Below are 16,789 nucleotides of genomic sequence, written 5' to 3'. Positions count from 1 at the left end.
GGGTGGAAAAAATGTTAAATGCAATTGTCTTTTGTTTCCACAATAATCAATTCAAATATTGAGAAGGCAGGTCAGGGCTGCAAGGCTTGACACAGCCCAATCATTCATCTTTCCAGACCTTGTAACATTACAGATTCCCACAGGGTAGCATGCAGAGTTCTACAGGAAACTTCAAGAAAAGATAGTAGGAAAAACCAGAGCCAAATCAGGTGAACATTTATTCCCATACATACATGAAATCACTAACATTAACTTATTATTAAAGAGATGCTTATGTAGAAATGTAGAAAAATATAATGGATGAAATAAATATCATGAATAAAATCACTTTTTTTTTCCAGGTCTTCTATGGTGTTTATCCATAAGATGCTGTTGTTATCACACTGTATACAAACTTATGTTTCCTTTTATTTCCAGTTAATGTTATATTGTGATACTTTCTTTGTGTTATTAAATTATTAAATATTTTCAATCATGTTAGGTATCATATTTAATTGAAATAGTCCTTGGGCTTCAGTCATTTAGGCATTCATTTCTATTTTAAACAATGCCAAACATTTATCTGAACTTTTGGTCTAAAGTTATGATCATCTGTGGGGATAAAGGTATAGGAGTATAGTTTGGGTCAAAAAGTTTGAGCATTTTTAAGGTTCCTGATAGATATTCCGATTGTTTTCCAGAAAGTTTGTAGTGATTTGTAGATGACCCAAGAATACTAGCAGATAAACATATCATGTATCATGTATGTTTTAAAAACCCAAAATGTTTGAAAAACACTTTTACTTGATCATATCTTCAGTGATTAACCAATATTCTCAGGAAGCCTTGTAGGTGGGAAATTTGTTTACCATTTTCTCTGACATTATCAAGGACCAAGGATCAGAAACAGAATCACTTGATCTCTTCCAAGTATTTCCTCCGTCCCTCCCTCCCTCCTTTCCCTCCCTTCCTCCCTCCCTCCCTCCCTCCCTCCCTCCCTCTCTTCCTTCCTTCCTTCCTTCCTTCCTTCCTTCCTTCCTTCCTTCCTTCCTTCCTTCCTTCCTTCCTTCCTTCCTTCCCTTCCTTCCTTCCTTCCGTGCTGTGGACTGAACCCAGGGCCTTATGCATGCTAGGCAAGTGCTCTACCACTGAGCTACACCCCCAGCTTTTGATCTAATTCTTTTTTTTTTTTTTTTTTTTTAGAATGGATATTGTGTTTTCACTTATGCCACTTCAACTTTAATTAAGTTTTATGTATGCTGTGGGATAAGCCAGTAAAAAGACTTGATCCTCTGTACCATATTTCAATTCTAAGACACTATTTTTCACGTTTAAACATCGTTGAAGCTGCGTATGCACTATACACTTCTAGCACTGGGGAACCTCTACCACTCCCCCATGCTGGCTTCCTGCGCTTTACTCCCGACACCCAGCACCTGCATCTCTTTGCTGGTGGGCTCTCCTCAGGCTGCAGGAACATGCTTTAATTGGTAATTTCTTTCCCTGGCACCCATGCTTAACCAGTGACTGATGGTGCAGGGGTCTAAATACTCCAGCTCTCTGATTTCTGACTTGGGCAAGTGCTGGAGGACCTGTACTGTCTTCAGGGTTCCCCGTGAACTTAGCCAAAGTTACCTCTCTGCAGGGGACTTTGCCTGCAGAGCCACATTTCATGTGTGGGCTTTTTCTCCCCCTCTGTGCCCTTTGGCTGGTCCTATTTTCTACCTCCCTATTATTTTTTTTCCCTTGGGCCACTTCCTAATTTATATCAATTCTCATCTCTGGGGAACCCGACATATTACAGGATGTGTCTTATAATGAAGGAGGTCTCAGTTACTGTTGGCCAGACAGCCACAATGATCCAGCTGACTTTCTGTGCAGGCATGAATTTGGCTGTTCTTTCTGTGGTATGACTGGACTCTTATGCCTTTACTTTTCTGTTAATAAATCATCTAAAGAACTGTTTAAAGAAGGAATATGAGTCCTGATTGCTATCTAAGAATTTTCTACTGAATCCTTTTGAAAAGATTAAGGAAGTGCCAACACTGAATTGAAGAATGAATGTCGAAAGACTGGGCTTAGGGTGGGGGACTTCCAGACAACAGAGATGCAGTCCTTCAAGAAATGCTTCATCTTGGCAGCAGAAAGGATGTTACTATGGGAAACGTGGACAACAGCTCTGATTCAGAAGAACTCCATTATGAATGTAGAGTTTTAGGAATATCATGGTTTATTTGTGTTTCATTTTTCCTATATTTATGTTTATATCCATATCTATACAAACACACATGATAAAATATGCTTTTTTAAAGGATTTACTTAAAGGACTATAAGATAAAAATTCCAAGCACTAAGTCATATTTTAAATGCCATTTTTCATTGTTAATGATATACAAAATCACAATGAATGTTGTAATTCATGAATTACTAATCAGGAATATGGTACTACTCAAAAGGACAGAAGAAATACAACCAATGAACAATCTTAGCAAAATTGGAAAAACTAAGGTAATTCATAGATGGCTCTCTTTCTCTGATTTTAGTAGGAGTTCCATTGGTAAGTGAGTTAACACTCATCGTCATGTTCCTGAAATTCTGCAAACTTTAGTATGTTAAATATACATTTATACATAGATAAATATATATGAATATATGCCATGTACAGACATAGAACATATACACATACATAAACACATGCCAAGTGCTTACGTATGTATTGTTTTCTTTAGACTTTCCTTATATTGAGTACTTTTACCATTCAGGGAAATAATGCATGCATTTAATTTGCTGCCAGCTTTTCAATTATATGTGGTGATCACCAAACAAAAATAAAGCTGGCATTAGATTAAACGCATGGATTCCTTCTCTGAAAAACTGCTCAGTACAAAGAAAGAAGATCTGCCCATAAATATCTTTTTGAGTCCATTCCAGAAAGATTCCTGACCTGAACTGTCTATATTCTAAGGCAACTTTATTATCTATTCACTTTGTTTTCTTTCTGTTCTCTCTTCCCATATCTGTTGATGAAAGATGAATTTCTCTCCATTGTGAAACAGAACAGTCAAGCAATTCCAGTGGGGTTAGTTATATGTGAGATAAATTTTGCACTTTTCATAGTTCTGTGGCAATACACAGCTCCCTTGTGCCAAATCAGTTCTTTAGCAGCGTGATTAATTAACCCATAAGGACAGAAGTTTGAGTGCTATTGCCTTGAAATGTACTTACCCAGTATTCTGGTTTTAGGCTTCATCTACCCTCCCATACCAAAATCATTCTATTGTATTTCTTAAAAACCTTGGGCAAATCAACAATGCTTGAGTATGTGCTTTACAATCCTTTTACTGCAATCATACTGTGAGCTTTATGACCAAATTTATGCAGCATACACTTTCCTCTTCAGTAAAATCCATTATATTGTTCCAACATTAATAGAACTAGTTAGTATGGATATGGTTAGTTAAATTCCCAACTCATTTTCTTTTTCACTCAATTTTCAGGAAACAGTTAAAGGAGCTTTTGAAAAGTATCAATCACAATTTTAATATATTCTGAACACATTTATGGCATTTTACTATGCCATCTTTGGTGTGAGGGATAAAAAATAATATATGAACTCTGACTTAAAGACCCAAAGTCTAATGGCAGAGACATATATACTACTCTTCTACCCAGTTAATTGCAAATAGAGTGTGATAGAAACTTTATGAACAGGTATGCAGTATAGAGGGTAGAGCATGGCTCTCCCAGTTAATCTGCTTAACTTCCAGGGTTTCAGAAAAATATACCCCAAAGCAATAATAGAGAAGATACAACCGACTACCTGGGCCAGTTTTGTATCTTCCCATTTCCCTCCCACCACCACCTGAGTTACTTACCTGGTTGCTAATGTTGAATGGAACAGCCACAAGGAGAACTAGTTGGCTTTAATCAGAGTTCCAATTTTCATTACCATGTGGATAAAGTATGCACAAAGGAGAAAGTAGGGCCAGAACTCATGCCACAAGTCTTAGTAACCCAGTTCATTAGACGAAGTAAAGTAGTCAATAAATGTAGTGACCTGGTGAGCTCTGGACACACAGGTCAGTAGCTCTCTGGGAGTGGAGGTTCTTGCTCTGCCACCCGGAGTGAGAAACAGGGATAGACGGTATGCACAAATGCAGGCATGGGTTCTGCAGAGTACCCCGGTGGGGCACGGGGAAGGCAGCACGTGTCAAGATCTTCACAGAAGGGGTGAACATGAATGGAATCTTGGTGGATGAGAAGGAACCTGATGAGGGAATGAGGAGGAGGCACTTCCCAGACAGAATAGTATATTTGAGTGACTTCTGGGTGAGACTGGAGGCTGGAGAGAAAGTGAAGGGCTCAGAGAGCAGAGGGAGCTAGGGAACTAATGAATAGGGCAATGGGATCACGTTTATGTTCTAGAAAGGTTATTCTGACAGAAGTGTGGTAGAGGTCGATGGGGATAGGTGTGGCCCATAGAGACAAAGGTAGATTGCCTGTGTTTCAGTCATTCAGGTGAGAAATGAGAAAGATTGAAAAACAAAAATGCAATGTTTGCATGTAACAGAGAAAAGGTAATAAGTATATTTAAGGAATGTTCTAGAAATAGTACATGCCTTGGTTTTTTATCGCATACCCACCAGTCAGGTAAACCACTGCCTGCTGAAAGGTGGAAAGAGTCCAAAAGCATCGCTCTACTGGAGCTCCCTCTATGAGGAAGGAGATGTTAGGAACTGGGAATCATGATCCCGACCAACATTAGCTCAGTCAGCATACAGTTCTTTCCTTTCTTTTGGGTCCCTGATTAGTCTGTTTGGGCTACTATCACGAAATATCTTACACCAGGTGATTGATAAACTAGAGAAATTCATTGTTCACAATTCTGGAGGCTGGCAAGTTCAAGATCAGGGCACCAGACCATTCAGTGTCTGATGCTTCAGAAAGGGTACCTTCTCTCTGTGTCCTTGCAAGACAGAAGAGGCAAATGGTTTCCCTCAAGTCTCTTTCATAAAGGCCATAATCCTGTTCACAAAGGTGAAGCCCTCAGTCCCCATTATTTCTCAAAGGTACCTCCTCTTCATACCATAACTTCGCAGTTACATTTTAACATGTGAATTTTGAAGGGACATAAATATTCAGAATATAGCAGGGGTTTATCTAGTGTCAAGGGACTAAGGGCCTGGATGTCTATTTTAATTATTTCATCTGGTTTCCACTGAGAGGTCCTATGGATTAAATGGAAAAAAAAAAAAAATTCCTCATTCAGTTCCAGTGCCTCTTCCTGTTCCTGTGCTGTTTTGGTTTGCGGAGGAAACTCACTGAAGTTGTCAGGTCTGCACGTGTGAAGCCACACCATGCAATCAAATCCAAGGGGGCCAGTGAGGAATGGCTTTCTTCTACTCTCAAAACTAACTGGGGCATTACACAAATGGTATGTCTTTACTCCATGTACAAACAGAGAAACAAGATGTATCCCATTTGTTTATAATTAAAAAAAAAAAAAAAAAAAAAGACCTAATTGGGGCTTTGCTGCTCCCAGAAACTTTGCCCAGAAGGTGGGGCCCAGGACTCTTTCTCTGGGCCCCAACAACATTGTTCTTTCTTTTCTTCCCACAACCAGGGGAATTATTCCCTAGATGAAAGTAGGAAAGCCTGGCTTCCTCATCATAGGGATCTTTGATCTACATCACAAATCCTTCCCAGCTCCCTAAGGACATATGAGAACTCCCTAAGGATTTTCAGAACTCAGAAGTACCGGCTTTTCTCTGTTTTCTGTCATCGCATCCTTTCTTGAGGCAGGGAATGTTAAATGGGCCTACTAGTTCAAGTATGAAATAAAGACATGGAAGAAAGAAAATAGATGGAAAAGCTTTGGTTAACTTCAGTTGTATGTCCTTTGCATAGAATACAGATTACATAAGGGTTACAGTCATAGCTCTCTTGCATTGTATCCCTAGTACTTAGCAAAATGTCTGGCTCTTGTCAGTGTTTTAAGTGAAAAAATGAATACGAAAGGATGAGAGCTAAGCCCAGAAGTCAGTCTTAGTTATGGAGAGTACATTACATATTCCATTTGGCAAACACTTCTTGGATACCTGTTATGATAGGCAGTGTGTTAGATCCTGAAGACACAGTGTTGAACAAGGTAGAGAGAAACTCCTGCTTACTTCCATTATCATTCCAGTATTAAGGAAGGCAACAAGAAAGGGATAAGACACAGGGTGAAGTGATAGAGAATACTCTGGTGATGGGGAAGTGAGAATAGAGGTGGTGAGTGGCTGACCTCCTGATAGGATAGCACAAGCCACTCCCAAGAGTAAGAGTCGAACTTAAAAAATGAACAGAAGTACTATGAGCCTGAAAGTAAAAACTCCTATGAAGAAAGCAAATCCAGAATTGCATTTAATATTTACAAGAACATCATGTGGACACAGTGATATCACATGTGGATAGCTGTGGTTAAAACACCTTGGGTATTTCATTTCTAAAGTTCCACTGGCATATTCTGTTTCAAGTTCTTTTCATCTTCTTGAAAGTTATATGCAGTAGATTGTGTAAGTTGTTCTAATGTTGGTTCAGGTCTTTCTGTATATATATCATAAAAATGTCAAGTGTGTTGACCCTTCAAAAAGTTGGTTTTGCTTAGCAGAGAAAATAAAAATGTCCCATTTCTCCTGAGTAAAAGGATAACATTTTCTAATTGTGCAAACACTCGGAGCATGTCATCTGACTCTCTATTTTGACAGCTGCTTTGCATTTATTATTGGAGAGGTTCTTCATACAGCATGTTCCTATTTTTTTTCAAGAGGTGTTAACATTATTTTATAATTATTGAAATTTAAGGGGTTCTTAATAAATAGACCCCTCACTTCCTAACTCTTTAAGGAACAATAAAAGTCTTTTGAGAAAAAAGATTTTAGACTTTGAGCCTCTTGATTTGGGCATTAGTACTATATCCATCACAGTAATATAAAAATTTGGATTTTGGGAACTCCCTGTTACACTTCTCATCATTCTACAGAATAAGTCCTAACAAAGTCTCTTTTAGATGGTTCAACAAACAAACAAAATACTACTTCACATTTTCCTTGGCATTTAGTAGGTGCAGGAATTGCTTGCTGAGTTGAATTGTCTTGGACTGAGCAGGTATAGCCCCATTTTACAATGGGAACCTGAGGTCCAAAGAGCTTGTAGGTGCATTTGAATTGTGCTTTGCACTTTACCAACGGCTCCCATCCAAATTAGCTTATTTAAGAGTCAGTCCCCACCACCATTAGGTGTAAAGTAGGAAAAGATGAAACATTTGAAATACACTGAATTGTCACTTGCTAGACTCTCCCGTGTACAGTGAGTCAGTCTCTGTTGCTATGGGAAATCTAAAACCTAATGATTGAAAGATTCAGGCTCAAGTTCTAGCACAACACACACACAAAATATTAATAATAAAAATTGGGGGGGGGTTCTTAAAAGAATAACCTTTCCATCATTATCCAAGCTTCTTTATATCCAAATAGCTGTCAGGAGAAGCACCAGTCTTCTCCAGTCACTCTGCCACCTTTCTTTTGGGTGATGACTGCCTCTCAGGCTGGATCTGATTTTACACTATTCCTTAAGACATACCATAAATCCTAAATATACTGGGAAGGTATGGGTGAGCAGTGTGTACATTTATGTCTTGTCAACAAGATGAAATGCAGCAGACTAGGAGACTTAGGATCAGGTCTAAGTAATCTTGACTAGTCATTAACTTACTGTATGAACTCTCAGCATCTCAGTTTACTCATCTACAAAGTGGTTACAAGGAATAGTTCTTACATATGTTCTCAGGAGCTTTAGGTCTGTGTGGTAGTGCTGGGTTCCTGGCCTCCATCTTGTTATAAGCAGAGCAGTAGTATTTTAAAAGATGCCTCTTTTCTCATCAGCTGCCCCCAATGATCCCTCTGGCAAAGGCACCCTAAGCAGGGTAAGCCACTGATATGAGCCTATCCCAAAAGTTAAGAAAATTATGAGTTGCTGAAAGAAGCCTGTTGAAACACCACCACGAAGCAGTACTGCTACCTGGTGAGTGAGTGGGTGGAAGGGGAAGAGTTTATAGAGGGAGAAGCATGTTTAACTGAGAGGTGCCTTCTGAGTCTCTGGAATGCGCAGCTGCAGAGCCAGCTGCATCAACAGAACTGCAGTGTGGTGCCCTGTGTGTTGGGCCTTGACCTCCCTCTGCAGGGACAGCAGGGTCTGGGGTGGGGACAGGGAGGACTGGGCATGGACTTAGGTGTGAGTTTCAGTCCTGGGACTGGGGACTTCATTTCTTTGAACCACTATTTCCCTAACTGAAAAACAAAGAATAAAAACACCCACTAGATCAGCCTAAAAAGCACGTCATGTGGTTTGAATACAATACTTTTGGGCTGGGTATGCAGTTCAGTGGCAAAAGCAAAGCCTTGAGTTCAATACCCAGTAATGGTGGGGGGTTGGGGTGGGCGAGAGATAAGGTCTGAAAGGCATTTTGAAAATTAGAAAGCCCCATAATGATGTGAGTTGTAATTGGCAGCCCATGAGACAGATGTATAAATATGATCCTTTAAAAACCCCCAAAAGCTTGCTAAGATCACTTTCCTAAGATATGAAAGTGAAAGATTAGTGAATTATCAAATAAATGAAGTACTTTACTATATTCAAATAAATTTTAAATATAGATCTTAATTATAAAAGCCATTGTATATGATGAAAAATAATGAACTACATATAAAATTATAAAGATCCAAATATCATATGACAAAAGTATACATATTATAAAATCTAATTATATGTCATTTCAAAAAATATGACTATATTATTCTTAAGGAACTACTGAAGTGGCAACTGATCTTTTAAATGTGTACAGTACTATAAAACATTTTTATAAAAACACCCTAAGTCTAGTCTCTATTTCCTACTCCATCAAGCAGTGCCTGCTTTGTGCCTATTTCAGATGGCGATGTCTGAGCTGGGTGTCACGTATTGCTGCTCAAGTCACGCATGCAGACTGAGATGCCAGAAGACTGTGGAGCTTCGCTTCCTAAGAAAACCGTCAACTTTTCTGATCCGGGAGTTCTCTAGAGCAATCCTCTTCATTATCCTCTGAGCAAGACAGGTTCAGGACACTCATCACGGGATGAATCCAGGATGTGGTCTGTGTTACATGACTTGAGAAGAACAAGGAATGCAAATTAGGATCTGAACAATCGTCTTTCTACCCATCCATGCAAGTACCAATCCTGATACCACTGCTCCCACCATTCTGCAGTCCCTGAGGACAGAAAACAGTTAGAACTAACCCAATGATATGAATAATAAGTCTTAGGCATGTTTTAAGGTTTGAAGAAGATCATCTCCTTCTTTCCTCTTTGGTATCAAGGAATCCAGGTGAATGCATCATCTTTGACTCCTCTTTTTTCCTTACCTGATGACATCAGTCAGCAAGTCCTATGACTGTCTAGCTGTAACATCTCTGCAATCTGTTTCCCATCTCCTTTTCTAATGCTGTAGCCTGGGTCACAGAAATAGTTCATCTCCCTGCCTCTGTTCTAATTCTTTTCTAATTCACCCCCTACTCCAGCACAGATATCTACTAGATGACAAATCCAATCAATGACTTCTGGAACGAATATACTTTTATAGTATGAAACATCTTGTCTTTTACACACCTCAACACCACTTTCTTCTCTGCCACAGTCCTCTTCCCTAAGGAGTTAACTTATTCTAAAGAACCAAATCTCCCTTAAGGTTCCTCCATTTCTTGCCTAGTCCTGTCTCTTATTATACTATATTTTTAACGCCTGTTTATTTCTCGGTCTTTTACTACATTTGAAGCTCTTTGAGGGCAGGAACTGTTTCTTATCTCAGAATTCATGGTGCCTGACATGTTACCAGAACAAAGGGTTAGCATTCTGAAAGGCAAATTTGAGAGAAGAACACAAATTTGAGGAAGGAGGTACAGAAGATAGTGGGCACACGTAGGGAGTGATAAAACCATATCACACAACCTTGGTCCTACTGGCCAGATGGGATGGTGTTTCGCAGGCCTCATTTCTTACTCTCAGCCTTCAGCTGGATGAATCTTCTAAATCTACTATTTGCCTAGCTCCTGAGGGTTTAAGAGACAGCTTCAGGATTTAGGATGGAAATTGGTTTCTTTTTCTTGGGAACTCTCTCTAGCTCTGGTTTACCACACTGCCTGCATCCACCCTACATCAGTTTCCCTAACCTGTAATACCACACTCAACATCAGAAGCAGCATCGTGTCTTACATTAAGTGTGCCTGAAAGGCAGTACCCATGAAGATCTAATAAGATTGTACATCTGAAGGTATAGCCTAGGTCATAAAGCAACATTTTCCAAAGTGTGTTCCAAGAGTTTTTAATAAATGCTATGTGAAGAATAGACTTGTGGGTCAAATCAGTTTCAGATCCACTAGGTTAAATACAGGCAAATGGGGTTATTAAGTATAGGATTTCCCAGCACCTTTAATATGCTAATGTGTGCTATGAATCTTTAAGTATGCAATATTACACAAACTAGCACACTCCTGTCAGTACACACAGGGCTAGTGTTCCCCAGTAACTGAAAATATGTGACTGGTATGAATGGTCAGTTCCACTGTCATTATTGACTTGGTTTGTTTTCAACCCTATATCCTAACTTATGTTCATATCCCTCTGACCAAATTATTCAGTTCCTCTGCTTAAATATTATAGATGTATCTTTCTATGGAACATTACTGGTAATCTCACAATGGGGTAAAGGAGCTCATGCTATTTAAGAAACAAGGTAAATGTGACAAGGCCCAGACATCTTCGTGGTTTCAGAACCTTGGAGCAGGATTAAGTGGTACAAAGAATCATTATTCTCTTCACAATAATCCATGTTCACTCTAAAATGGTTTAAAGGAACTTCTCATGATGATGGCTAAATTTACAAAAGCATTTGATTTGGCTCAGGTTAATTTCATTTCAAGGCCTTCATAAAGCTTGGAAGCTGCCTAAATTGACAATGGTTTTAACGAAATACTAAGGAGAGCAGCACAAGAAGGGAGGGATAGCACTGCAAGGTGAAACGGGGACACGGCATCCTGTCAAAAGTGTGGCAAAGCTCGAGGAGAATGCTCTGCTTATTTCACAGTCTCGGTATCCATGACTGTCATGTTCAGCACACTTACACTATGTTGGTTCAAAGGAGAGACTGCAATTTAAGTTATTTTTAAAATTTCCTTTCCCTGTAATGTTCCCTAATTGGGGAGGATGGGAAGAAAGAAAACCAGGAACAACTGCCTGAATAAAAAGTTTAGGTATATGCTTTGCTATGTGACTTTTTACAAATAATATTCTTATGCTTGAAATATTATAACTGTACAAATATAGAGAGTCCATTAGATTGGTAATTAAAATAATCAAAAGTTAAGATGTTTAAAAAATTATAGTGATTGAAGCAAATTCTTTATTAAGAGCTTTTGAAAATCAGCAAATCAACATCTGATCTTGCTCCAAATAGAAAAGTGATTCCATTAAATTTGGTCAGTCTTACATTCACAGTGTGCTTTTCTGTACTTGCTTAAAAACACACAAACACACACCTAAGTATCAAACATGCAACTACTACAGTGACTCACTAGGAAACAATAACACTGAAGCAACAGGGTGACGTTTTCTGTGCTTTGAAAAGATATTTCACAATGGAATCATCACTAAAAGTATCCAGAACCTATCTGAACCTATCTGAACCAATGGGTCAGAATTTCTGAAACTCAGGTAATGCATGTGAATGGTCACAGCCTATTGTTAATTAGGGCTTTCTGATTATTGTAAGAAAAATTTGGAATTCTGCCTATGATGCTGGAAAGGCGCCAGTATTGAGTATACCATTCAATTTTAGGTCTTTGTGAGCACTGTGGCTAAAGAGCTTTGACATAATCGGTGTGATGAGATAATCCCAGATTTACTGGCTTGGAGAACATTCTAGTATTAGAAATATTTCCTCTCTGATTTGTGCAGTTGGTAATTCAGCTAAAAAGAGAATAAATCAGTCCTGTTGATTCTGTTTAATTAATAAAAACCCCATGGTGAATAAAGGGAGATGTTGCTATTTAGAATGAAAAAGTCGAGGTTCAGAAAATAAAGGAAGCTGACTATGAAACATGAAAACCGTCCATTTGAACATACAGTACCTCTGACAAATGTTCCTGCAGAGACAGTGCATCTGACCTGATTTGGAGAGCAATCAACAGCAGTTCAGACATATTTGAATATCTGAAAAGCATATTATTCCCTGCCTTTGAATGGCTGCCAAATCTGTTGTTGGAAAACAATAATATTCGATCTGGGAAAATGATGGTATTTTTTTTTTTTAAATAATATTAGTAAACTGAAGGACATATTTTAGAGCTTATAAAAAACCCAAAAGAACATGCTTTATTTCATTGGCAAAGAAACGTAAGTGAATTATTTAAATCCCATTATAATTACCCTCCTTATGTTTCTTACCTCCTAGCTAGAGGAGCAAAATGCGTTCTTTCAAAAAAGAAAGCAAAATGCTTTCCTTCAAAATAAAATAAAAATTTAGGACAGTCTGCTAAGCAAAAAGTGACTTAAAGACAAAAAGTGTACTAGTTTTGTAGAAATTCATTCTTATAACTCTCTGTCATGATGAAAGAAGGGGTTCTTCTGTTAATTTCCCAATGTAGATGGGCCTATTTATAAATCATTGAGTTTAATAAGACTTGCCAATATTATTTTATCATGCCTAAGATGAAGCTGCAGGATCATGAGCCAAAAGTAATTAACTTCCAGTGTCATTTTGTGTGTGTGTGGGGAAACTTTGTGTGTATAATATTCACATGAACCAGAAAACAAAGTAATACACATTCATATGATTCATTTCAGGCAGCAGTCACCTTGAATCACTAGAAAAATTTATACCTGGCCACAGGATCCAAGTAGTGATCATATTAAAAGATCTATACTTAGAGAATAACCATAGATCAGCAGTATGAGGAATCCATTCCAAATTATGTAAGAGAAAACTATAGGCATTTTGTTCTCACTAATGTAAGAATTTCCTCATATAATTTTAGAAATACACCTCTAAAATGAGTATTTTTTATTAATGAACTTTGTAAATATCACAGAACACTTTGAGCACTTCGTAATGAGAAATTTGGAAATCCAGTAAGGTTCTGATCAAATGTTTGCAGGCTCTCATCCAAACCTTTACAGTCTATAGGACAAATTTTATTTTTATTATATATTTATGGTCCTTTCTATAAAAATAAAACAGATACCTTCGGAAATCTTGAAATTCCAATTAATTAAAAAAATTTAGGTCTCAGATATTAAATTTTAAGAATCTAAAGCTATAGTAATATATAACTTAAACATAATATTGGAATATTTCCTCTTACTAGACTTGCAAAAGATAAAAATTCCTGATAAAAATAAAGAGATTATAAATTATATTTTTTTCAGATACTATATATGACTTGGATTCCTGTCAATCATTATACAGAGCTAAAACATCCCAGCTCTAAAAGTGACATAATTAATTTTTTAAAGAAAGAAACAACTGAATAATCACAGATTATGGCCCTGGGTAACTCTGAAACATTAGGGACAGAACCGGTTCTCTTTATGAGTCTGAGGTCTGTAAGAAGCTGGAGTGCCTTCTCCACTCTTCCTTCCTGATTCACTAACTGCAATGAGAGGACTCTGAGGCCCTAGAGGATGGGCAGAACTAAGAGAAACAGAAGAAGTCTGGACCTCAAATTCACCACCCAGAAGAAAAGCCACACCCATCAACCAGGAATGCTGCACTGATTTGTGGGCATTAAGCTACTGAAAGGAGATGGGCTAGTATAGTTAGTGTTGCTGTGAATCACTGCCAAGCCCAAGGGAGTATTTCAAGAGGAAGCCATGACTACAACTTTGCCAGGGAATACACATACAACTTTTATATTTTTAAAATACAGAAAACAGGCAATAAATAGTTTTCATGCTACTTTATGTCAATAATCAGAAGACTGTCAGGATATAGATTTATACACATTAAATTTAATTAGAAACTAGTTTGCAAGACCACATTATTTTCAGATTAAATTTCCACTTGTGTGCAGAAGTACATAAAATATAGAAAATGATTTTTAATGTTCTTTTAAGATAGTATTATAAGTAATGCAGCTCTCACTTAATTTATCCAATAAGTTTACTAAACATCTGACTAAACATATTTTTCTTCATTACCAAATTTGAAACTTTAAAAACTGAAATGTAAAACATACAATTTCAACATTATTTTATATTGATTCTAATATTTTTATACCAAAGCAAAACTATATACATATGTGTGTGTGTGTGCGTGTGTGGTGTGTGTGTGTGTGTGTGTGTATAAAGTGTTAAAGAAGAATTTGTAAAAATCACAAAACTGGAAGTGAGTTTGAGAGGTTCCTTACGAGACCATCTCTAAAGTCCTGAGGTATTTTGTCAGTATTACCGATGCCATCGTATATAGTGCTAAAGCCACTTAAGAGTGAGTGCTTGAACCCTCTAATTGCAGTGAAAAATTACGGGATTTAAAAAAGCATGCCAGGGCTGGGGAGATAGCTCAGTTGGTAGAGTGCTTACCTTGCAAGCACAAGGCCCTGAGTTCGATCCCCAGTACCGCAAAAAATAAATAAATAAATAATAAGTAAATAAATAAATAAAATAAAAAAAAAATAAAAAAGCATGCCATCATCCTCTACAGTTCTCTCATGAACTTTTAATGCTGACTGCCACTTGTGGATTTGTGACTACAAGGATCTAACTATCCATTATGAGGAAAGAGATACTGAGAAAAGTGAAGTAATATAATAGTCCAGGTCACAATGCTAGTATGTTTTAGAGCCAGGATTCACATCCAAATCTGACTTCTGAGAATTTAACCATTATGTTAGACTCCTCTCTTATCTGGGTTGGTTTCCATGACAACACATGAATAGGCTCTGAGGTGGATTAGGTGATACCATCTGAATGGGGCCCTTCAGCTCAGCAAGGTGAAATTAATTGAATGATTAACTCAATGATCGCAGATTATCTGTCCAAAGCTACTATATCTTTTTAATAGTACTTGTCATGAAATTCATAAAAACTGTGTTATCTTAGCAACTGCGTTATCTGAGCAACTGTGAATAAAAAGTACTGTATGAAGCCTAAATCAGAGGCTTTGTGCTTCCCCAGTAGTCATATATTTTGTGTCATTTGACAATAAATTCTAAATATGCTTATTTTTGTCCACTAGGCTCATAGCTTCTGCAAGGCAGGGATGTGTTTTTCTTGTCTTTATAGCTCGTGTCTGGCTCACAAAAAGTAGAATCAATAAATGTTTGATGCCTGGATACATTCATTATATATCCCACTGATATTACTGTAGTTATAGCACTGAGTAAATCCATTGAAAAGTAACTAACTTATTTATAGTTGAGGTTCAGATAAAACAATCCTCAGATGTGATAATGCGGTGGATTTGTCCTACATAGTTTAGAATATGTTTACAGAAATTGAACATTATCTGGGGGAAGAAAAAAAAAGAAAGAGAGAGATTTAATTAGCTCAAAAGTCACCAAATTATCAGAACCACTAGCCCACCTCACCAATATTCTCTCATTCAAGCAACTTGCTAAGGTCTATTCATACATTTGGTGGTAAGTAATGATTGAAGCAGTGTGATAATTCAATTTTAACTAGAGTTTCTGGCATTATATGTAAATGTACTTGAATCCTAGAATTTAAGTTATAATTACTTATTGCAAATAAATACTCTTGTATCTAGATACTCTTGTATCTAGTTTTAACTATTAGAATATAAAATGTTAAAAAACACAAATATGGTTGGGCATGATGGCACATGCCTATAATCCCAGTAGCCTGTAATCTCTGAGGCAGGAGGATGGAGAGTTCAAAGCCAGTCGCAAATGGCGAAGACTCCAGTCTCTAAATTAAAATATAAAATAGGGCTGGGGGTGTGGCTTGGTTGTTGAGTGCCCCTGAGTTCAATCCCTGGTTACCCTCCAAATAACAACAACAACAACAACAACAACAACAACAACATAAAAACACAAATATGGTGGTAGTGGTCTTCCTAAGAGCTCACCTATCCCTCATTCTCTACCCCTTGCCAAGGTGGTTTTAACACACTGCAATTTTCAGCCTCTAAAATGGTCAGCATGCAGTCAGATCCATGTTTCTGGGCACTTTATGCCCAAAAGAAGGAAGGAGATTTTCACAGAGACACCTGGTTAATACTGCTACTGAGTAAAGTACCACTATGATGCATGAAAATGATATAGCCCCTTACTGTTGAGATCATTCATTAGATACAGATGTTCATGTATGTGGCAGCTGGATAAGACTTTACATCAGGTAAACATTTGTATCTTGCAGTGTTCTTTGACATTGATTTTCTAATTTTCTTTCCAGAAAAATCTCACGAACATTGTTTTTCTCTACAACTTTTACAATCTGAAGAAACTGAAGCTCAGTGAGTTTAAGTGCCCTGTCCAAGGTCATACTGTAGCAGAGCTAGGGCCAAGATGCAGACCAGGGTCACTATTCTTTCATGTGGACTATGCAGACTTGGTTTGAAATTCCATTGCCTATCTACTAACTGGGCTACCTGTGTGTCTCTGGGAAAGTTATTTAAACTCTGAGTTTCCTAATCTATAAAACATTTAATACTGCCTGGATGCATTCTACCTACCCCATAAACGTTACCTGCTCCCCTCTACCTCTAGCTCCCTGTATTA

The 16,789-nt window shown here is 37.7% G+C and overlaps 1 protein-coding gene across 3 annotated transcripts in view; it reads right to left on the bottom strand.

The window, feature by feature from the left end:
• Nucleotides 1-1,150: 1,150 nt before the first annotated feature.
• Nucleotides 1,151-16,789, bottom strand: part of STXBP4 (syntaxin binding protein 4) — a 165,150-nt gene continuing 149,511 nt past the window's right edge. For 2 of the 3 annotated variants that reach the window (XM_079131409.1, XM_079131410.1), the window contains one exon: nucleotides 1,152-9,164. In XM_079131409.1, the coding sequence (XP_078987535.1) occupies nucleotides 9,050-9,164 (115 nt within the window). In that variant the 3' untranslated portion in view covers nucleotides 1,152-9,049. Of the gene's footprint in view, nucleotides 9,165-16,789 lie in introns of all 3 variants that reach the window. The other variant, XM_079131411.1, reaches the window with a different exon arrangement.

Source organism: Sciurus vulgaris (genome assembly GCF_902686455.1).
Source record: "Sciurus vulgaris genome assembly, chromosome: 3".
Taxonomy (NCBI): domain Eukaryota; kingdom Metazoa; phylum Chordata; class Mammalia; order Rodentia; family Sciuridae; genus Sciurus; species Sciurus vulgaris.
Note: the sequence above shows the minus strand (reverse complement) of the source record. Positions and strands in the feature narration are given on the sequence as shown.